This window comes from Dromiciops gliroides, chromosome 1, assembly GCF_019393635.1.
Source record: "Dromiciops gliroides isolate mDroGli1 chromosome 1, mDroGli1.pri, whole genome shotgun sequence".
In the NCBI taxonomy this organism is placed as follows: domain Eukaryota; kingdom Metazoa; phylum Chordata; class Mammalia; order Microbiotheria; family Microbiotheriidae; genus Dromiciops; species Dromiciops gliroides.
The window spans coordinates 259,557,870-259,582,980 of NC_057861.1; the positions used below are offsets into that span (position 1 = coordinate 259,557,870).

The 25,111-nt window shown below is 37.8% G+C and overlaps 1 protein-coding gene across 1 annotated transcript in view; it reads right to left on the reverse strand.

Annotated features, from left to right (window-relative positions):
- The window catches only part of PXDNL (peroxidasin like), a 574,279-nt gene that overhangs the window by 297,832 nt on the left and 251,336 nt on the right, over window positions 1–25,111 (reverse strand). The window contains exon 3 of the mRNA XM_043975169.1: window positions 13,442–13,513. Coding sequence (XP_043831104.1) covers window positions 13,442–13,513 — 72 coding nt within the window. The remainder of the gene's footprint in view (window positions 1–13,441; window positions 13,514–25,111) is intronic.

Genomic DNA, 25,111 nt, shown 5'->3' on the forward strand with positions numbered 1-25,111 from the left:
TTAAGTATATAGTTGTCTGAATGTTTTTCCCACATAACACACACACACACACATACACACACATTAGAATATGAGTCCCTTCAGGGCAAGGAGTGTGTTTATGCCTTTCTTTGTATTCCCAGCACTTACCATAGAGTCTGTCACAAAGTAAATGCTTAATAAATGCTTGTTGACTCACTCATAGAACATATACCACACTATTTATAGCTCTCCTCTTTGCCTTAGCCAAAGAATTGGAAACAAAGTAAATGTCCATTAATTGGCTAATTGCTAAATAAATGGTGGTGCATGAATGATAAATTGCTTCCCCATAAGAAATAACAAATGTGAAGAATATGAAGAAACATGGGAAGATTTACATGAACTGATTAAAAGAAGAAAGCAGAAGAAAGAAAACAACAAAATGACTAAAAAAATGTAAAGGGAAACAACAACAAAATGAAACTGAATGCTATGTAATTATAATAAGAAACTATACATTCTTCTCTTTTTTTAAGCTCAGGGAGGAGGATGATATATTTGTGTGGGATATTTAATATACTCTCAGATTCTGTTAACATCTTAATGGTTTTACTGAACTGCTTTTTAAATTTTCTGTCGATTTTATTTTTTATCACAAAGGATAGCCTTCCAAATAGGTGCAAGAAAAGTTATCTATTAAAAAAAAGAAAGTAATATAAAAACAAAAGATCAATTATTTTTAATCAAACCAATGCTTGTCTCTTTTGGAATACAGAGATCACTGGAGTGTTGGTGGTGCTCATTGTATTGTTTGTCAACAGTTGGAAATTCTTGATTTAAGAAAAATAAAAACAAGAAATTAAAGAGAAGGCAATCTATGGTGCTTTGGGCCCAGATTTTAGATCTGTATGTATGCTTTGGCTCTGTTGTTTTTGTTTGCTGGTGGTTTTTTAAATTATTTATGAAATAGATAACTGAGGCAGAAAAAAATAATGAAATACATAAAGCACTGGACCTGGAGTCAGGAAGACCTGAGTTCAAATCCAGTATCAGTTACTCACTGTGTAACACTGGACAAATCACCTAGCTTTTCTCAGTCCCAATTTCCCCATCTATAAAATGGAGGTAATAATTATGAAGATCAAATAAGACGTTTGTAAAGTGCTTTACAAACCTTAATAATCTATATAAAGAATTATTTCTATTATTGTTAAATTACTAGCACCTTTTGGTCTAGCTTATTTACTTTCCAAAGCTTTTAATACTATACCTATGTATTTTTTAAGTTAAGGAAAACATGTTTATAGAGATGCCTCTGGAGGCTGAAGAGGGGTTGTTTCAGTTTCAACCAAACTATAGTTAGGTATTTTCATTATTTTCTTTGACAAATTTTATACACAGTTATGATCAATTTTTCTCTTTCTGATCCCATGTTCTTACAATCTAATAACCCCTTAGGAAATACTATTGCTAGATGCTTACTACTTGTTTACCTCTGTTTTAGCAGTCCTCAGGCTAATTTTCCTCTTCACACTGCCATTAACTTTCCTCTTTTTAAAGCAGGGCTTTTTAAATGGGACAATAAAAGATATAAAAAATGAGACAGTCTATATTTCAGATACTATTAATACTAATGCTGAAATTAATGGCAAAGGTGTTTTATTTAATGGAAGATATAACTTAATTTCCTTAAGATCACCTGGAGAAAATGAGGTGAGATAAAAATTAAGCAAACATTACAAAAGAGGTGATGAATCTGTTTTTCTTGCAATTGACAGAAAATATCAAGAGAAACGATTAATGTGTTAGGGCCAAATTTAGTATGGGAGAGTTAATTGGGTGGCTCACCATAATATTGGGTTTAGAAAATAATGAGAGACCTCTAGATCCAAAGTTTCCTCTTCTCCAAACTGCCTCTTTTACACTTATTCCTCCCAGACTGATAAGAAAGGAGATTAACAGCCTCTTTTCCACAAACAAATCAGGTTTTATTAATGGGAACAAAATTTACAACACAAGTGGAATTAATAAAGCCAGGGACAATGAGAAAGGAGATAGAGAAAAGGAAAAATATGACCCACTTCACAGATGGTTAGAATCTAAATCTCTAGAGTAAAAAGGCCCCCAGGTACCTCCAATAAGCTCTGCTTCAGCTACTCAGAAAAGCTTGGGTCTGGCAAAAACTAACTAAAAAACCTAAACTTATTTCCAGCTCAGCTGGCCTACTAAGATAGGTTCACCTCAATAACTCAAACTCACCACCACCTAGAATCTGTAGTTCAATTAGAATCAGCTTTGCAATCTCTCCTGATTATGCCTGAAGATCAAAACACCCAACAGCTCCTCTCTCTGTCTCTCTACTTTCCTCTTTCCCCCATCCCTCTCTCAGTTATCTCTCCTCCTTCCTGACTCTCTCACGGGTGGTTCTATAGCTATGCTGAGTCTCCAATTGGTTCAACATACCCCCTGGGCTGTCCACATTATAATTTGGCCAGGGGAAGCTAGGTGGTGCGGTAGATAGAGCACCAGCCCTGGATTCAGGAGGACCTGAGTTCAAATCCAGCCTCAGACACTTGACACTTACTAGCTGTGTGACCCTGGGCAAGTCACTTAACCCCAATTGCCTCACCAAAAATAATAATAATAATAATTAATAAATAAATAAATAAATTGGCCAGACCCATGTGGGTGTGCCAGAACTCCCAGGTGGGGGTTAGGTACTTTAGTTTAATACTTTGACTCAATAAATGTTCTTTGTGTTGTTTGTTCTTTAATCTATTAAAGTACCCACCCATCTTCTGTTAGACTTTTAAAGCTTACATCTTTTCATTCTGACCATGATGAAGCAAAGATGGGTTTATGAAAACCCCAGATCACAATTAATTCCTTACAAATGGAAAAACAAGTCAGGAGATTTGGGGTCTAGTACTGGCTATATCATTAATTACTCTATTAATTAGGTGAGTACATGCCTTGAAGATCAACTTTTGGCCCTCTTCTCTTTTGTCTAGATTCTTAGCTTTGTTAATTTCATTCATTCTTTCACCAGTTCCAACAACATGGAGATGACTCCCAAACGTCTATATCTAGACTGACCTTCCCTCATGCCTTTCAATCCCCTGCTTCAGAATCTCCAGAATGAGGAAGTAGCTGAGGAGGGGTTACCAAGGCAGAGCCAGAGAAAAAATGAAGAACGGCCAGAAGGAACACCTCTCCATCATGCAGGACCTCTTCTCATATTGGCGATTCCCTCCAGGGGCTGGCATTTTGGTAAAAGGTCTAGGCCATCCTTTGTTTCCCTTCTCTTCTCTGCTTCTGACTAAATTTTAATAACAATCCCATTCCTTTCACCTTTCTTTTGTGTGTTTTCTTCCTCCTTTGGATTGTAAACTCCTTGATGGCAGGGCCTCTTTGTCTCTTTCTGTATCTTCAGTACTTAGAAGAATGCCTGGCACATAGCAAATGCTTATTTAATTCTTATTGTTTGCATCTCTTCTGAGCTCCAGACCCAGATCTCCATCTGCCTAAGGGAAACTCCACTGAGATGACCTTTGAACTCTAGATATCTTTGCCATCTCAATCAGTTCCTCTCTCTGATTTTACCATTTCAGTTTGTAGCATAGCTATTGGCTCAGTTTTCCATATTGAAATCTTGTAGTTATTTTTGGCTCTTTACTTTCTTTGATCTTTCATTTAATCAGATACCATGTGTTACAAATTCTCCTCCTAAAACCTTTCACACATTCTTTCTCTCCTCTCTGTCCCCTCTACTGCCACACTAACACAAGCTTACATCACTAGCCACTTGAACAGTTTCAACAACTTCTTGACAAGTCTCTCACTTCCATTCTCTTTCTTCCAATACATCTTTCATACTGGAATATCAGCTGGAATAATCTTTATCGTGCTTATATCTGGTCATATAGGGCCTCTCCTTAAAAATCTTCCAGGTCCCCCTGTTGCTAAATTAGTAATGCTGAAATTCCTTTGCCTGGCATCAAGGATCATGCTCCATCTGGAGTCACTCTACCACTGCAGCCTTATCTCACACAATTCCCCTCTACGCACACCACACTCCAGGATATGTTTCTCCTTCCAAACCTGTTCTTCATTCTCCCACCTGTGGGCCTTCATTCTTACTGTTTGCTATGCCACAAATGTCCTCTCTTTTGCTTTTCATCTGGTGAATTCCAGCCCCAAATGGGAAACCTACCAAAAATATCTCCACCAAGAAACCTCCTCTGATGATCCCTCAGAGACTTCACATAGAGCTTTGTTTTGTATTATGCTAAATACCTGCAGTAACAACATAAAGAAATGTCTCCCATGATATTGTTCTTATGGAACATATACTCTACTGAGAAAGATAAAACACCAATACAAATGACTACTCTCAAATAACCATAGTTTCTGGTATATTCTGAAATTAAGATGAGAAAAAATTTATTAGTTTCTCTGTGACTTCAGAGTATGAAAAAATTATTTCTAGTTTTGGGGAGAAGGAAATTAGAAAATAAGTCAAGAAAGGTTTCATGGAAACTAGGTTGTGAGTAGATAGCAAGCTGGATTTGAAGTCAGAAGGCCTGAGTTTGAATCCTGTTTCAAACACTTGTTAGCTGTATGACCCTGGGCAAGTCACTTAGCTTCTGTTTATCTCAGTTTCCTCATCTATAAAGTGGACATAACACCTAGCTCCAAGAGCTGTTGAGAAGATCAAATGAGATATTTTATGCAAAGTGCTTTGCAAATCTAAACACAATGTATATACTGTGGGGACCAATTTTTAATTGGGGAGTGTTAGCTAAGCAGCTTGCCGCAATATTGGGGCAAGGAAGGAGACTGGCAGCCTTCCTCAAAAAAGAACAGGATTTATTTTAACAAGAACGAACTTAAAAAAAAAAAAACCACAAACAGGATCAGTAGGATCAAGGGAAAGGAAATAAAATGGGGAAAGGGAAATTATACGACCTGCAAAGATACCACCGCCTAGGAATCAGCTGAGAATATGCAGCAGAACTCCTGTCCTTCCAGCGTCCAGCTAGAATGCCCAATTCTCCTCCCCCAATCCCCAAAATACCCCACACAGCCCCAGCCAATGGGATGGCCGCTCTGACAGTCACATGACTGCCCTCACTAGGCTTCCAATCATTATAATTTTGCCAGGCCCATGTAGGCGTTGGCGAGTGGTGAAGATGTGAGGTGCCAGCGCCATGGCAAGGGCTACAACCAGTGGGTAGAGCACTGTGCGTTTGCGGAGCCCCAAGCCAGTGCGCACCGAGACATAAAAACCTCAAATAACAATTAATTCTTTACAACATGTTAAATACGATGATGGTTATGTTATTGATGACATAGGAGGAGATATTTAAATTGGGCCTTGAATTCATCTCCATTCAACTGATCAAACATTTGTCAAGTACAAGCATTTATTAAGTAATATAAAACACATAGGGCTAGGCACTTGAGATAGAAAAATGAAAACAAAGTCTGTCCTTGAGCTCAAGGAGCTTACATTCTAGTGTAATTTTATTTTAGGTGTGTTCATAAGTAGGTGGAAATATACAGAAGATAGATGGAAATGCTGATTTACAGCTCAGGACACACTAGCTATAAATAGCTTGGAAAGTATGAAAATAGAAATCATAGAGTATAGATCCCATCCATCCACCCATGAAAGTGGATATTCTCACCTAGAAAAGGAAACTATAGAGAAAAATGAAAAGAGGGCTAAAAACAAAATGCTGAGGAACATCAACATTTGGGGAAAGAAGAAGAAAGAGGGTAAGTGAAAGAAATGAAAAAGCTAAACTAAAAGAGATTCATGCTCCCCCCACAAAACCCCCAAGGGGGAGTTTAATTGCAAAATCACAAAAAATAATCATGACTCAAAAAAGAATTATGAAAGAACTCTAACCCCTTTGTTGAGGTGAGAGGTTCACAGGTGTTGCACATTGCATATGTTTTTGGAAATTTTTAATGTGTGATCAGTTATATTGGGTTTTTTCACTTCTTTTTTATTTGTTGTTGTTGCTTTTATCTTTAAAAAACAGTACTTATTATATGGGGTGCCTTTCTGGGAGGAAGAATGGAAAGAATACTGGGGAAAATTATGAAGACATAATAAACAAAACACATCAATAAAAAGTTATTTTTAAAAATTAAGTGTCAAATTTTGTAGTTAGAACACAGAACATTAGTACTGAAAAGAAGCCTTTGAGTTTACAGATCACAGATTTATGAATGACCTTATTTATCTGTGTTGAAGGGCTGGAGACAGAAATAAGACCTCAGTAGACTGAGAAGCAAGTAAGCAATGAGTATTACAAGATGGCAATGCGGATTACTCTTTCTAGATGTTTGTAGGCTAAGCAAAGGAGAAACACAAATTGGTAGTTTGAGGTTGCAACAAGTTTAAGGGAAAGGTTGTTGGGTTGTTTTTGTTTGTTTGTTTTGGTTTTGTTTCTTTTTTTGCAGGAGATGGGGGAGTTGGTGAGACCTGTGCATGTTTGTAAGAAGAAAAGAAAGACCTCTCTCTTCCAGCAATGTCCAGGAATGAAAGACTAGTTCACTCACTGAATGTCATCATGCAACAATTGAGGAGAGGTCTAAAAACACCTTCCTCCCTCCTTAGGCCCTATGAACCCAAGAAATGGGCTTGGAATATTGGTCTGCTTTTGCTCATCCATTTCAGTTCTAGGTTCAGGTTATGAAGTCCAGGAATCAGGAGCTATCAAACCATGGAGCCTTCAGAATCCATGCTGGGTGTTACCAGCAGTCCATCAGGGAAGTCCTAAGAAAGCCAGGATCCCAGGAGGCAAGAGGTAAGGGGAGTAGATGGAGACCTGCTTTGGACCTGGAATTTGATGGAGCTAATTCTATAAAGTAACTTAATTAAACTGTGCACCTAATCCCCCTCCCCTGTTCAGAAACTAAAGGATATAGTCGGGGAGTATGCTACAGGTGTTGAGGAAATACATGTATGTTTGTTCTTGCTGTACTTTTTTTGTTTGTTTTGTTTTTTTGGTGGGGCAATGAGGGTTAAGTGACTTGCCCAGGGTCACACAGCAAATGTCAAGTGTCTGAGGCTAGACTTGAACTCAGGTCCTCCTGAATCCAGGGCCAGTGCTTTATCCACTGTGCCACCCAGCTGCCCCTCTTGCTGTAGTCTTGAAGAAAATATTCCTTTATATAAAAGATTTTTTTTAAAAAAAAGAAGAATGAAAAGAAGGAAGAGAAAAGGAAGCCAATGTAGTGTAAAAGATTGAAAAGACAAGAAAAGAGGATAAGTGATGGAGGAAGGCCATTAGAGGAAATGGGGAGAACATTTAAAATTATACACACATTGTTAATAGTGTCAATAGAAACAGTTTTGAATAAAAGGTAGAAAACATCATATAATCAAAATGAAAGTTTTAAACTTCCTGTGTATTTTAGAGTATCTAATAAAATTCTGTATCTTTTTACTGGGAAATGCTCATATATCTTTGTGAATATGAGAAAGAAAGAAAAAAATCGGTGAGAAGAACAAAATGCAAAGATAATGTAGTAAGTCGGGAAGTGTGGAGTCAAACCAGGGGGTTTTAGTCACATTAAAATTTGAAACTATTAAATTAACTTTGCTGTGATTCCAAACACTTAAAGGGAGAAATATGATTAAATGAATGTTGAGCTGTTGTAATGGTGCTTAGCAATAAGGATGTTTTCAGATCAGATGTTCAGTTGTAACAGAGCGACTGGTACATGCACGCGCACACACACACACACACACACACACACACACACACACAGAGAGAAAAATGCCTCAGCATGCTCAGCTGATGCTAATTCCCAGTGTAAAGAGGCTGGAGAGCCGGCTTCCAGGAGAATCATGATGATTTATAATAAGTGTCTTGGAGAGACTGAGGAGCATGCACATGCATTCTGTAATTGGTTCTTATTGGCTAACCATATGATTAAGGAAAGCCATTTATATTGACTGTGTAGCGGGAATTGGGAACATCTTCAGAAAAGGTCTTAGCCTCAAGCCATTTGCTTAGCTGCTGGTTTGCATTGATGGTATCTGAAGAGAAACAATGCATTAAGCAGAAAGACCCTGGAGCCTCCATCAAGGCCAGCATATGGCCTTACATAAAAGACCATGGCCTTTACTCTGTATTCCTTTTTTGTCAGTTAGTCACTAAAGAAGCATTTATTAAGGACCAACTATGTGGCAGGCATTGGGGATACAAAAAAAGTAAAAGACAGTTCCTACTCTCAAGGAATCCACAATGTAATGGGAGAGAAAAGATGAGAATAACTTCTTGTTTGTCCTTCATTCTTGAAGAGGACCATGACATTGGGATGATGTCATGACTTTCAGTGAATTGGATGTAAGTGAGGGAGGGCTGTTCAAAGTCACCAACCTCACTCTCTCCTCCAGAGCCATCTGGGTCCAGTGGCAAGATATAAATAAGGACAACAGCAGATGGCCCTGGATGTTCGAGACAATTGGGTTTAAGTGATTTGCCCAAAGTCAAACAGCTACTAATTGTCTGAGGTTGGATTTGGACTCAGGTCTTCTCAATTTCAGAGCCAGCGCTCCATCCACTGCACCACCTAGCTATGCCATGAGAATAACTATGTACAAACAAACTAAATACAGGATAAATTTGAAATAATCAAGAGAGGGAAGACACTAATTTGAAACAATCAACAGAAGGAGGACACTAGGGAATCATTAAAGGCTTCCTGTACAAGATGAGATTTTAGCTGGGACTTGAAGGAAGCCAGAGAAATAAGGAGGTAAACATGAGGAAAGAAAGCATTCCAGGTTTCTCAGTTGTGTATATATATATATATATATATATATATATATATATATATATATATAAAGATGACCATGCCCCCTTCATCTTGCCATTGTCCACCAATGTACCACTTCCATGTTTAAGAATTTCCAAATCCCCCATCTGACCATAATCTATTTGCTCTCTACCTCTGCCTCTGCCTTCCTTTACCAAACCCAGCTCTTCATCCATTGAACAATGGTGTAAGAAATCACACAACCATATGGGTGGGTCCACTAAAAATTTATCCTATACAATTTCAACCTATAGGTATAGCAGACAAGCCTGCTATACCTCTCTCCTTATCTCAATATTCCACCTTCCATAGTGGCTCTTCTGAACTTTTTCATCTTTCCTTAAAACTCTCATAGTTCCTCATGCCCCCTACCCTCTAAGCTGAGAACGTCACATCATATTTTCCAGGAAAAAAAAAAATTAAGCCATTTGTCATGAGACTTCTCTTCCTCATCTGGTCTTGTCAGATGTCTGGTGCCATTATCTTTTCCTTCATGCTGTCTCACATGATGAAGTGCCCTTACTCCTTACAAAGGCCATTTACTCTTTACCAAGGCCTTCTAGTGATCCCATCATATCTCATCTCCTCCAACAGATTGCCCCCTCTGCCATCTCCACCCTTTCACTATTTTCAGTCTCTCCCTATCTACTTTCTCATTACCTATTGACCACCAACACACCCACCTCCCTCATCCTCAAAAAATCTTCACTTGATCCTTCCATCCCTGCTAATTATCATCCTATACCTCTCCTTTCCTTTGTAGCTAAAATCCTTGAAAAGGTCATCTACAATAGGTGTCTCCACTTTTTCTTCTTTCTCTTTTTAAGCCCTTACAATCCTGTTTGCAACCTCATCATTTTGCCAAAACTGCTCTCTTCAAAGTCAACACTAATCTTTTAATTGTCAAATTGATTGGCCTTTTCTGAATCCTCATTCTACAAAACTTGGCTGCAGTCGTTAGCACTGTTAATCACCTTCTTCTTCTTGATGTTCCCTTCTCTCTAGATTTTTGGGACACCAATCTCTCCCAGTTACCCTACCTATCAGACTTCTTTCTCAGTTTCCTCATCCAGATTATACCCTCTAACTATAGGTGTCCAACAGTGTTCTGTCCTGGAGCCACTTCTCTTCTACCTCTATTGTACTTCGCTTTGTTTTTTTATGAGTTCCCATGGACTTAATTATCATCTCTGTGGTAATGATTCTCAAATCTCTCCTGCCCTGACTTCTTGGCTGACATTCCAACTGCTTTTCAGACATCTCAAACTAAATGTGCAGTTCAATTCATTTGTTTTGGAGTTGTGTCCAACTCTTTATGACACTTTTTGGGGCTTTCTTGGCAAGGATACTGGAGTGATTTGCCATTTCCTTTTCCAGATCATTTTACAAATAAAGAAACTGAAGCAAACAAGGTTGAGTGACTTTCCCAGGGTCACACAACTAATAAGTATCTGAGGCAGGATCTCAACTCAGGAAGATGACTCTTCTGGACTCCAAGCCCATCACTCTACCCCCTGTGCTACCTACCTGCCCAAAGTATTGTTCCCCATGTGAGGAAGTGCAGTAAACATCTTAAACTCAATATGACCAAAACAAAACTCATTCTCCTTCCCCCTGAATCCTCCTGTTCTCTTACCTTCCCTATAACTATAGGGAATAATACCATCCTTGAATCCCTCAGGCTTCCAACCTAGGTATCATTCTCAACTCTTCACTATCTCTCACCTCCTATAACCTATAAGCCTTCAAATTCTGTTTTTCACCTTTGCAATATCTCTTGAAAAACCCACTTCGTTCCTCTGACACTGCTACCACTGTAGAGCAGGCTTTCATTATTTCACATCTGAAATATAGTAATGGGCTGGTGAGTCTGCTTGATTCAAATCTCTCCTTACTCTAATCTATCTTGCATCCAGCCACCAAAGTGACAGGTCTGATCATGGCCTCCACTCCTATACCACTCCACTCAATAAACTTTAGTGGTTCCCTATCACCTCAAGGAGCTAATACAAAATGCTTTGATATTCAAAGGCCTTCATAACCTAGTCCCTGCCTACCTTTCCATTCTTCTTTATGCCATACTCCCTGCCATATACACAGTTCATCCTCCACTCAGCTGTCAATGTGATCTTCCACATACTCTGAAATCCGGTGACATTATCCTTTTGCTGTTTTAAAAGATTGCCATCTCTCAGCCCTGGGAGTATCCTCTGGCTGTACCCCATTCCTGGAAGAATCTCTCCACTCAACTCCACCCACTGGATTCCTTGAATTCCTTTAAGTCCCAACTAAAATCCAGTTGTGACAGGAAGCCTTTTCCAACACCTCTTAATTCTAGTGCCTTCCCTCCTTTAAGTATTTTCTATTTATCATGTATGAAGCTCATCTGAATATTTTTGTCTTCTTGTCTCCCCCATTAGACTTGAAGCTTCTTCAAAGTAAGAACTGCCTTTGGCCCTTTTTTGTAACCCCAGTATTCATCTCCTTGCCTGATACATAACAGGTCCTTAGTAAATGGTTACTGACTAACATATTAAGTCAAAGATGTCTACAGGATATCCAGTTCTAGATGTACAATATGCAGTTGGTGGGAGACTGACATCATGCACTGCAGTGAACTTTGTAATCCAGCAAAAGAATGGGCACTGAGACCCTGCTGTTCCAGAGTTGTTCATTGCCTTGGTCATATCATGTGCTTTATCACTACTGTACTTTAAGTTCCTGGCCACTCTCTGCCACCTCCACTCTACACTCAATATGTCCTTGTGGGAGTTGTGCTCCTTATTTGGGGGCAGAAGGGGAAGCTTTGTAACTTCTGTTCTTGATATGCCAGTTGAGTAAAAGCCTTTTCTAAAAGTTAATTGGATCTGCTGGCTGCCTGGTAAGGAAATGCATATCAGTTGAGGTTTGTAAACTATGGTGTTTTAGACCAGTCAACCATAAGGTTGTTCCCCAGAACCTCAGATAATCAACTACCCACTGTGTAATCCATAAGAGAGAGTGAATCCAGAGTGGGTATTATACCCTAGCTGGACAATTTCAACCTATTGATATCTGTCTTTTCCTGAAGGACCCATTTAAGGGACAACTTTTTCCACGAGGAACTCGCTGATAGCAACTGATTCATCCCTCCCTCAAAACTTCCAAAGCTATCTAGCTGACCACTCCTATAATAGATTATAATATAAATCTTATATCATTTTAACTTTTTATTTTATTTTCATACAGGCTCACTTCCCTTATTAGATCATAAATTCCTCAAAAGCAATAGTTGTATCTTTGTTCATCTTTTAGTCCCAAGTGCCTACCAGAGGCCCCATCCTTGGTACATGCCCCTCAAATATGTGCTGAATTGAATTGAAATGGAATATTGTACAAAGGGAATATATTTAAGTACTGAAGCATCCTAAATATGAATTGAGGAAAGAATAGAGCATTCTGGACTGCACAGTTGTGAAAGGCTTTCTGGAGATTAGTTTTGAGTTAGGTTTGTGAAAGAGATAAAGGACATGGTTTAGTAAAGAGAGGAGATACATGAAATGCAGGATAAAAAGCCTTTGGGCTGAACATGAGTAAAGATGCATGTAGGGTGCAGCAAACATCACTTCAAACTGTATCAGTGTCTGGGGGCGGGATAAGGAATAAGGTTAGTGAGGTACTTGTGTGAGGTCTTGTATTGCAGCCTGAGGAATTTGTATTTGACACAACAGGCTGGAGAATGATATAAATGCAAAATGTTTAAGGAAAATTCTAACATATGATGAAATGGAGCAAGGGGAAAATAGAGGAGGAAACACCTTTTAGTTTTTAAAAAACTAAATTGCCATTGGCATTTAAATAACATTACTATAATAATGAAAAACAATAATATTTATCCCTCCAACAAAATTACATCATTTCCATTTTCTTTTGATACTCTTCCTTTTTCACCCTAGCCCTTCCATGTAACAATATTCCATCACAACTTCCTAAGAAGCAATTAGTGATAAGAAAACAAAACTGGAATTTGACTCTACCTTATAATAAACATGATTACTATCCACTATCATAAGCATATGAGACTACACTGGTAATAATATTGAGCTCCTTTTTATTTTTTTTTTCCTTTTTCAAGAAAATCACAGATGGGCAATATGGTTGTCTACAGTCATATTCCTAAGCTAATTGATCCCAAACTTGGTTCACATCCAGGCTCATCAAAGTTGTCTCTTCTATTATGATCCCCAGCTTTAGAAGGAAAGGCTTACAAGGTTGGCTGTGTTTTTAACACAACTCTTTCTTTTTGATCTGTGTGATTTTGAAGTATGCTTGCCTAGTGAGGTATGAATGTGAAATATCTGACAATTTCTCTTCTGGTGTCTTTCCTTCAATTTACGGTTTGGGGAACCAAGATAAGGATCAACAGAAATGTGATCAAATATTTTCAGATATGGTTCTGGGGACCATAATTCTACCTAAGTAAGGGTGTTTGGGACATTTTAAAGGAAGAGGAGTGTAAGTTGACAATTTATTTTCCCAAATATATTAATCATTACTTTTCAAAGTAGGAAAAAGAAGAAGAGGAGGAGGAAGAGGAGGAGAAGGAGAAGGCAATCAATCAGCACTACATGTAGTATTATTGATTTTTCCTGTGACTTACAGATAGAGCAAGTTTTCAAGCCCTTCAAAAGCATTTCTGGAAATCTTCCTGATTTGGTTGTTGTTCAGAAGCCTGTGGAAAACAGAACATGTTTGAGTGAGAACCATATTCCATCAACATAATGGTAGCTTTATTCAACAGACCAGATGGTAATCAAACATATAAACTTAATCATGCTGCTGGGGAATGTGATCCAAAGGCATTCTCTTAGTTCCCTTTGGTATCTACAGAAAGTGTTTCATTGAAAAAGTTAATTATGCTTAGAAATTCCCTATTTCTGTGTTCTATGCAACCACACCAATATGTTAAACACAAAGGACCCAACACAAAGAGCTTTAGAAAAGCATCTTCCTCATCTAGTAATCTAGTAATAGTTCCAATTGATAAGGTACTTGATTCTTACCAAGCATTTTACATACATCGTTGAATCTGAAACTCACAATAATTTTTTGAGGTAATTAGTCCACGTATCATTGTCCCAATTTTGCAGATGAGAAAATTGTAACTGTGACTAATGAAAATCTCAGAGAGGCTAAGGGATACTCAAGTTCACGTTAATTTTCCAATCCTAAGTCTAATGTTCTTTCTTAATTATCATTCTGCCTTCTCAAAATATTAATTAAGCATCCGACTGACAAAGCATCTATGAACACAAATATGATCATTGTACTTATAGAAATTTTCAAGAGAAAATGGATATCATCTAAGCATATAGAATTGGAATAGATTACAGAGTTCAAAGGGATCTTAGAGGCCAGCTAGTGTCTAACTGAATCATTTTAACAGACGAGAAAATTAAGGCCTAGGGAGACAAAATGACTTCCACAAGGGCAAAATTGGGATTCAAAACCAAATCTAAAGCTTTTTCTATTGTGGCCAGCTAATAGAGACATAGATTGGCAAAAAAGAAAACATCTAGAATACCTATAAGCATAGGTATCTAGATAGGTGTCTAGATAGACAAATTAATACAACAGGACAGAACAGACCAAAAATGGACATTGGAAAAAACAAAGTTGGCTGACAATGGGTCTCACCAGAGATAAAGAAACATTGGTTCTTTGATTGTACCCAATAATTATAAAACAATTAGCAGTCCAGGAAGCAAAAGGAAGATTGGCAGAGATAAGTGAAATATGAACAGAACAATTCATAGTCAAATCATCCTATAGCTATGACCATGCAAACTCTGCTAATGCTTAACAAATTAAAATTATAATCATCTATCTGATAATTATTTATTTTAAAATCATGTACTGTGTTTCTGAGAAAGAAGGTACCAAGCTGAAAAATCACAGTAAGAGTTAGCTTAGTTGTAAAAATCATTTAGCAGAAGATCTTGGGGAAAAAAAAAAAGATCCCTCATCTTGTTTATATTATTCAATCATGAAGGGTATATATGAACAACTTTCAAATTCATTTGGTTGAGGTATGTGCTTGTAGACATGTAGGGTCCACTAATTGTACTGGCACACATATTTCTGATGTCCTGGACTTCTCTAATATCCAAAAGACTCTTGCCAGACTCAAATGCTTGCAGGTTTATTTTTAATTCAATGTAAAGTGTTTATTTTGTTTTTGTTGTATGACTGATTAGGAAAACAGAAGAAATGTTTTGGCTGATGAAGCATGTGATTACTTTAGTCATTATATGTAATTATATAAGACAGCCTAGAGATCTACAATAGCATCTTTTCCTAAACTACCAAGCTCATGGCTCACTGATAATGGCTAAATAGTGTATTTCCCTAAGCAGCATTCGAAACTGCTATCTAACACCTCAAGCTGTATTGCCAAGTTCATTTCTCATCATTTATGGTTTTATTTTGTGTTTTGGGTCATAACAAATCCCTCATGTATGCTATGATTAAAATTCCAACCACAGCCAATATCCATTTTAACAGATAATTATCAGCATCAGCCAATGTCTCAACAATGTTAGGTATGTGTTATACATTCAGAAAATCAAAACTCCGATGTTTAGCTGACTCATGTCAATCTCAGTCACTTGGCTAAAATGAAAAATGGTCCAGTTAATTCCAGGAATATTAATTTCCCACACATAATTTGTCACTTTATTTAGTTAGTAACTTATGAATTAGTAACCTAATCTCAACATTCAAAAATTATATGATTCTGTTAATATATTATTTGAGGGCAGCTAGATGGCGCAGTGGTTAAAGCACCGGCCCTGGATTCAGGAGTACCTGAGTTCAAATGTGGCCTCAGACACTTAACACTTACTAGCTGTGTGACCCTGGGCAAGTCACTTAACCCCCATTGCCCCCACACACACACACTATATATATATATATATATATATATATATATATATATATATATATATATATATATATACATATATATATATATTATTTGAATTGAATTATTCACCTATATTGTAAGAGAACATAATACTTAAGGAAATTTGTGATCAATTAAAATCATGTATAGTTTTATTTGTTTTTTATCACAAAAGTTAATAAGACAACTATTCTTACCATCTCCAACTTTGGAAAAGTACTTCCTGAGAATGAAGAGATTAATTTCTCTGATCATATCTTGAAAGTGAGAATGTGTTTTAAACCTTTAGGAACTCAAAAGGAAGGATTTGCTGTTGGGATTAACATTATAAATGCTGAATGTTTTGAAGAAAGTATGTGAGACAAGTTGTATCACCTTGGAGAACTGATGTTTTAAAGACTAATAGAGGCTAATAAGTTTTTAGACTTCAAGTAGAGATTTATTCAAGCACTCAGTAAACATTTTTAAAGGCCAGTTGTGTGTAGAGCCCAGTGCTGGGTACCAAGGAGAGACACTACATTGAATGAGACATAGTTCCTGCCCTCACAGAGCTTACATGAATGAGGGGAAAAAAAGATATAAATATAAAGAATTATCATACAATATATTATTATAAAGAAGTAATACAAAACACTCTGTGAGGCTCAGTGAAAAGGATTTCCAACAGGAGGAAAGCAAGAAAGTTTTTGTGTAGAACATTGGCTTTTGAGTTAGGCTTTAAAGAACTAGTAAGAATTTAGTAGAGGGAGGCAGCTAGGTGGCACAGTGGATAAAGAATTGGCCTGGAAAGAAAGAAGGAAGGAAGGAAAGAAGGAAGGAAGGAAGGAAGAGAAAGAAATAAAGAAACAAAGAAAAGCACTTAGTAGAGAAAAGGGAGAAGGTGGGGAATAAGAAGCAGCATGAATAAAGGCAGAAAAGTAGGAAAGTGTAAGGAACATTAAAGAAACAGAAAAACTGAAATTGTCCAGTGTACAGAAATATGTTGACAAGAAAAATATGTCTGAAAAAGTAGGTTAAAATCTCTACCACAATGCAAAGAACCTTGAATACCAGGCAAAGTCTAAATGTTGTTCATTGGACAATAGTGATCAACTAAAGCCTTCAGGGAAAAGGAGTAGTATGACCACATTTATTCATAACAAAGGCCAATTGAGAAAAAGTATGGAGGACTAATGGGAGGGAAGAAATGCAGATAAGTAAGAGGCAACATTTCCACAATGTTTTAAGGTTTGCAAAGCCTTCCACATTCATTTTCTTATCTGAGCCTCATAATTTCTCTGTGATGTAGGTATTAGAGAAATTATCCCCATCCTGCAAATGAGGAAATTGATGGACTAGGAAGCTTAAGTGACTTGATCATGGCAACATAACTGGCTAGTTTCAAAGGCAGGATATGAACCCAGTACTTCCTGAATTCAAGATCAGTACTTCAGCCATGTTAAGCTTCCTCTTAAAAGAAATAAGGCATTGTATATCTTCCAGGAAGATTGTAAACTTAAAGGCAGGGATCTTGACTCATTCCTCTCTGTACACTCATACTTACATTTTTAACATTGCATCTAGGTACATGATAGTCTTCAGTTAAACACTGATGAAAGAATGAATTAATGCATATCTTATAAGCATATAGGGAAGAAAATTCAGTAGAATTAAAAGTTCCTTCCCAGGTTGTTAAATGAGTGAATTGACACATATCTTATTTTTGTGTAAGGGAGAAGATTCACTAAAATTAGAAATCCCTTCCTAGGTTGAGGTTATGATAGATGATATTCCCAAAAAGAGAAAAATACCTATTTGTACAAAAATATTTATAGTAGCTCTTTTTGTGGTAGCTAAGAATTGGAAATCACAGGAATGCCCATCAATTGGGGAATGGCTAAACAAGCTGTGGTATATGATGGTAATGGAATGTTATATTACTGTAAGAAATGACAAGCAGGATGATTTCAGAAAGATCTGGAAAGACCTGTATGAACTGATTTATAGTGAAGTGAGAAGAATCAAGAGAATGATGTGCACAGAGATAGCAATATGGTTTGATGAAGAACTGCGAATGACAACTATTCTCAACTATTGAAGACAATCCCAAAGGACTATTGATTAAACATGCTATCCACTTCCAAATAAAGAACTGATATTGGTGGAACACAGATTGAAGCATGCTATTTTTCACTTTCCTTTTTTTCCCTTTTTTCAAGTTTTCTTGTACAAAATGACTAATATGATGTTTTATATAATCATACACATAGAACCCATATCTCGTTGCTTACCACCTCAGGAAGTGGAGAGGGGCGGAGGGGAAGAAGGGATAAAAAATTGGAACTCAAAACTATAAACAAAAATGTTTATTAGTTTAAAAATGATATATGATTCAATGCCAGTGCTGTTATACAGCCAGACTTATCCCCAAACCCAAGTCCTAACCCTTACTAGGGATGGAATTGAATGCCTCCTCCCCATGTGGTCCTTCCATTCATCAGTATGATCTTTGGAAACAACAACTGAAAAAGTACAGCACAAAAAAAAATAATAATTGGGTGAGCAAGAGCTTCTACTGTCACTATCCTGTTCATGACCACAGCCTAATGCCCTCATTTGGGATTGTGGTGAAGAATAATCAAATGACCTACTCCTATATAGGTTTTAATGGGCTTGACTATAGCCCTTCCCAACAATCAGCAGCAACAAGCTTCTGGTCACCAGATCCAATTTATAGAACATACTTATCCATCAACTAGTATTTATTAAGCACTTAGTATATACCCTAAGTCACTGTGCTTGGCTCTAGGGATAAAAAGTACAAAGAAAGAAATAAACCCTACTCTCAACTAGTTTATCTTCTAACAAGAGAGACATTCATATAAAAAATACTGCATACATATAGCCAAATACAAATGTATTTATGTATTCATACATTTATAAAGTAGTTAAGTGCAAGGTATCTTGGGAGCAAGGGCACCATTAGATGGGTTTAGGAGGGTGGGACCCAGAAAGGTTTCACAAAGAAGATGGTGCCTGAACTCCCTCTTAAAAGAAAAGTGAGGGGGCAGCTAGGTGGTGCAGTGGATAAAACACTGGCCCTGGATTCAGAAGGACCTGAGTTCAAATCCGGCCTCAGACACATAACACTTACTAGCTGTGTGACCCTGGGCAAGTCACTTAACCCTCATTGCCCCACTCCCCCCCCAAAAGAAAAACAACAACAAAAAAAAAAGAAAAAAGAAAAGGGGCTTTCACCTATAAGTGGAGGAAAGGAGCAAGTGAATTCCAGGCATGACGGATTGCTAGTGTAAGGTACAAAAAGAAGAAATAGTGTCATAGGTGAGGCCTGAGAGAAGGCTAATCTGACTGGACCACAAGGTGCGGGAAGGGGAGCACTGTTCAATGAAGTTACAAAGAGAAGTGAGGGCTACATTATGAAGGGCTTCAATTGCTTAACAGAGTTTATTTTATCCTAGAAGCAACAGGAAGCCACTGGAATTGGTATTTTCATGTAGAATTTTTCCTAGCCTGTGGCTAGCCACCTCTCATTCTTATTTCTTTAATCCCAGAAATTCAATCACTATCGGCTCAGGGGGGGTAAAAAGAAATCTCTTCTCTCCTGACACTTTTCCCAACCCTTTAATGTTGATCTAGCTCAATGCCACTCCTTTCCATTTCCTACCCTCCTCTGCCCTTCAAAACATCTTATTCAATTCTCTACAAATTCTACTTCATCCTAGATCTCTTCCTCTCATTTTCTCCATCTTTGGGGCACTCACAGAAACCTGACTTTCTCTAGAATACATGCCATCCTTTTTAACCCTTTCCAAACTGGCTGCTCCTTTTTTTCCAAGGTTTATGGATAGAATTGGAGGGATACCAGCATATTTCTTGCCCTCCCATATCAATGTCAGACCCTCCCTCTACTGCCATGAGTAGATTCTTTTGAAGCTCTTTCCATCAACTTATTGCACCCTCTCTAGAACTTTTTATCATTATCATGAACTGTCCTTTAAGTCATACTCTAACTCCTTCTTCATGGAGTTCAGTACCTGGGTCACAGTCTCTTTACCTCAATACCTGCATTCATCTTTGAGGATTAAATATCCAGAATGTAACTGCATCAAATACCCCAGTCGCAGAGTTTAACAACACTTCTCAATACCCCTAACCTACAATTCCACTCTACCTGAGAAATCCATGGGGTATCGTAACTTACACTTCACCATTACACCCCATGCAGCCATCTTGCTCTCTACCCTGCCAACTATTGCTCCACTTCTGCCCACTTTAGCCAGAAACTTTAATCTAAAACCTCTAGAATTCTTGCACCCATTCCTCTAGGGAGTCAATCCACTTAGCTTTGATACTTCCAAGCTGCAGCATCCATCTTGATGGGTAACTGGGCAAACTTACTTAGTCCACAATATCTGGCCAACCACAGATCAAATCAACTTCACATCCCAGAATAACAGTCACCTAGGCCATCTTGTCATTTGTCATACTGCTGTACCTTTAACTCTCTCTTCCTTCCTCATCCTACACATAATCATTCCTGCTTTCTACTTTTTTGGTCTGAACTCAATAATCAAATCAAAACTACTATAGGTCCTGGAAAGGGCATGTCATATGGACCAATTCAATATCCCTATAACTCCCCAGACTACTTCTGTGAGAACCGAGAAAGCATGAGGTGACCTTTCTGAGATTTCAAAGGTCAGATTGGCGTCTGGAAGTTACCTCTATTCATAGATTGCCTTTAGGTCATGTCAATCAATGGACTTGAATGTGACCAGCCAATTAACTTGGAGATGTGTGTGGGGACTGCCCCTCTTCCTGTCCGGCAGAGAGCTTCTGCAAGAGGAGACTCAGGATCTGGGCTCTTTCGTTCGGGAACAAGCTCATTATGGCAGAAGAAGCAGGCCAGGCTAGACAGGTTTCCTAACTTTTGGAACTTCACATGTTCTCTATTGGATAGCTAGGTGAAGGTAGCTTTCTCTCTCTCTCTTTGCTAACCCCTAATATACTTTAATAAATTCTTAAAAGCCTAAACTGTTGCTGAATTTATCAGTAAATTTTAACTAGCTCTCCCCCAAAAACTGGATGGGGCAGGTAAGGACACACATTAGATTTTAAACATCACACTTCTTTGTCCACTCCTCCCCCATTTGTGTTGTCTTATGAGCTCCTTGAAGCCAAGGATTATCTCACTTTTTGTATTTGTATCCCCTGCACTTAGCACAATGTCTGGAACAAATACCTGTGACTAAGAAATGATGGGCCATGCATGCATTCATCATTCAAAACTATTTCACTTCCATAATCATGAACTCTGAAATTTCTCTCTCTGATTACAATTTCCTATATTTCCATCTCTCCCTCTGCCTTCCTCCTCCCAAGGCTTCTTCTCATTCACAATGTCCTATGAATCAATCCAATCCTGTTTTCACAGTTCTACAGACCCTAAAAGGTAGCTCATGTTGTGGTTTAAAGTTACCACCTGGACAATCTTGAGTCTAGATTTAACCACTGCAACTACACTCAACCATTGTCCTTGTGCTTTTCACCATTTATGCCTAGATGATCCACAACAATGGGCCACCACTACCATCTATTACCTTATTCCCACTAAGCCATCACTACTGGAGGCTAATACTTTTATTCTCTATTGACCTGCTAGTATACTCCCCATAACAGCTGTTTCCAAATGTTTTACTCTCACTTCAAGCTGTCAAGACTACTACTATCCACACAATCCCTCCCCAGCAAAAGACCTATTATTTTACTCTTCTAAGAAAAAAGGAGGCCATCTCTCAGTAGTTCAATTACTTCTTCTACCCCCAGACCTTAAAAACTCTCCATATTTATACCCGTCTTTTTCTTTGGGCTAGTCTCAGAAGATGAGATGGCCCTTCGCCTTTCTAGGCTAAATTCTTTATTTTTGCCCTTGATACATTCTTTCTGATCTATTTTGGAAGCTTATCTCACAAATTAATTATTCCTTTTCTCTCTTATTTAGAATTTCTCCTTACCTAATGACTCCAGGCAAGTTGACTACAAATATACTAAAGAATCCCCATCCTTTAAAAACAACACAAAAACAAGCAAAAACCAAAAACCACTCTTACTTTCCCCTGTCTCATCCCTTTCACATTACATTCTGTATCTTTCCCCTTTGCTGCCAAACAGCAGTTCTTAAGCTTCAATTGTGTCATAGACACCTTTGGCATTCTGATGAAGCCTATGGACCCTTTTGCAGAATATTCTTTTGAAATTCATGTAATAAAATACATGAAATTACAAAGCAAACCAAGTATAGTGAAATGGTTTTACATATATATGTATATTTTAAGATATACATATATGTATGTATGTGTATATATATACACACATATACACATAATATATATACATATACATACATATATATATATACATATATACATATATATATACACACATACATATTTTTTTTTAAGTTGATGAACTCCCAGTTAAGAACCTCTGGCCTACACTGAGTTGTTTACAATGGCTGACTCTACTACCTTACCAATCGCTCAGTTTTTCATCCCTTCCAATGTCACATCTAATCCCAAAGCCCAGAAATTGCTCTCTGCATGGCTGTCAACAATCTGCTTAAGTGCTAAATTCCATGGCCTTTTCTCACTCTTCAACCTATATTGCCTTTCTAGAGTTGTTCCATTGTCATTTTCAATGGGAGCTTGTAAAATTTTTTCCGATTTCTTCCCCTTCCTCAGTGAATTTCCTTCAGCATGAAATAGTTGTCTGTTTTGGCTTTCCCCCCCCTAAAGATTATTCATTTCTCCTCAGTCAGTTTTTGTCTGTCCTACTTAACCTTTCTACATCTTTTGTTAGTATTCACTATCTCTTCCTTCTGGAACAGGATAAAGAGAACTGGAAATCACAAGATTTCTCCAAAGTTTGAATTCCTATCACCTGACTACACAAACTCTAATTGTTGAGAAATGTTGGGGGGGGGGGATTTTCCCAAATCATACTATTATTTTGAGTTTTCACCTATGATCAAAATTACAGGCTTTTATTTTAAGGCACCGTGTTTTAGGGGATGGAATGCTACACTTGGAGTCGAGAAGATTTGAATTCAAAACCTTCTTCAGTCACTGAATAGCTATGTGACCCTGAGCAAGTCATTAACTTCTCTGTGCTTTAGCTTCCTTAGCTATTAAATGAAGGGGATGAACTCAGTGACATACAAGGTCCCTTACAGCTCTAAATCTATGATTCTATACCAGCTAGTCTCTAATAAATATTCATTTAATTAAATGAATCTAGTACAGTACCAATCCAACCCAATCCAAAAAACATTTATTTAGGCACTGTGCTAAGCACTGGGGATACAAATAATTTTTTAAAGACAGTCCTTGCCTTTGAAGAGTTTACAACCTAATTGGGGGAGGGGGGAGAGACATCATACAAAGGAAGGCCCCAAAAGAAATAAAGCCTCTTCAACTGGCAGGGATTTTTTTAATGCCTATTATTTTTCCTAAAACTCTCCTACACATTGATACTGCCACCATTCTCCTACATACTCAAGCTAAAAACCTGCAATCATCTTTGACTCCTTCAGCTTTGTTTTTCTCTGTCTAATCAATCAACAATTCTCATTGAATTGATCTCTCTGGTATCTTTCAAAGCCATCTTCTTTCCATTCCTACAACCACTTCCCAGATTCAGACCCTCACCTTTGATGAAAATAGGATTGGATTAGGCAGGGTAGGGTTTCTCTGCATGATCCATAATAGGTAAGGCTAGGCCGCATCTTGAACAGGAGTATATGAAATATTACCAAACTCATTCTGTTTATCTAAGGCAATATGGCAATTATCCTAAGGGATTGAACAGATGCAATGTCTCGAAAAAAGACAAGATGAGATATACTATTGAGTCATGGTGTGAATTTATAGAATAACAACTTCCATTAGCCCAGGTTATCTAAGTTCACTAGTAATTTCAAAACGTAAAAGTACAAAACTGGTCAAGAACAGAGAAAGTCAAGGTGCCAGGGATTAGATAAGGCAGAAAACAAATTCAATTACATCTGAGATCTGCAAAAGAGAAAATGTACTCTGCTAGGTCCTGTTCCATAGAGTTGAAACCAGGTAGGGCAGGAGATGCAAAGTGGAATACCACTGTTTTATTAATGAGGATACTGAGACAGAGTGGTTAAAAGATTTAGCAAAAGCTTACATAGTGATCTGGTAGCAAAGCCAGTATAAAACCTTGGGTTTCAAGATATCCAGCCTAGCATTCTTTCGATATACTACTTTGTAGCACCTGATAAAAGGAACAGGCTTGACTGTGAAGAAAAAGTAGATGAACCTGAGAATTGTCATTTTGGGGAAATATGTTCTTCTTTCTGAGACCAAGGAAATGGAGATACAGACTTTGTATTTTATTTTTCTCTCTCTACTGGTGACAACAGAATGAACAAAAATGATTCTATTTTAAAAGGGGCCTCCAACATCTTAGGAATTTCCTGGCAATATAGGGAATTCTGATAAGACTAACTACCAAGAAATGTATTTTCCCACAGAACGAACCTAACCTTTAGCAACTCCTGTGTCTCCAAGGCATGCACATCTCATCTTTGGTTTTTTTGTTTGTTTGTTTGTTTGTTTGTTTGTTTTTGGCTAAATAAGGCCAGTGACTGGCTTGGTACTCTAAGCACCCTAAAAACCTATTAAAAAAACCTAATCTGTACCCTAAGAAGCTGAAACTGCAACTCGTCCAAGCATTAACACACTAATAAATTTCTATGTTAGTCTGTCTACTCACTTTGTGATTCTTCAGTCTTGAAAACATGATGGAACCCAGGCTAGAAAATCATAGCTGTTTCACCATATAAGGAGGCTCTCATCCATTTGAAATGCAATGGCTAAAGAGGTATGTGTATGTAAAGAGAGAAGGGGAGACATATAGAGAGAGTTTATAGAAGTAGAGTGGTAGGGGCAGCTACGTGGCACAGTGGATAGAGCACCAGCCCTGGATTCAGGAGGACTTGAGTTCAAATCCAGGCTCAGACACTTGACACTTACTAGCCATGTGACCCTGAGCAAGTCACTTAACCCCAATTGCCTCGCCCAAAAAAAAAGAAGGAGAATGGTAGAATCAATAGAGCAATGGATTTGGAGGCAGAAGGTCAGGGTTCAAATCCTACCTGAGACATTTATAAGCTGTGTGATCATAGGCTCATTATGTAACTGCCCAGACTCATTTTTCTTTTTAAATTGGAGGTCATAACACCTCCCTCCCAGCATTATTATTATGAAAGTGCTTTGCAAAACTATAAAACACCATATGAATGAGTTCTTATTATAACTCCCAATTTCGTGGATTTCAATT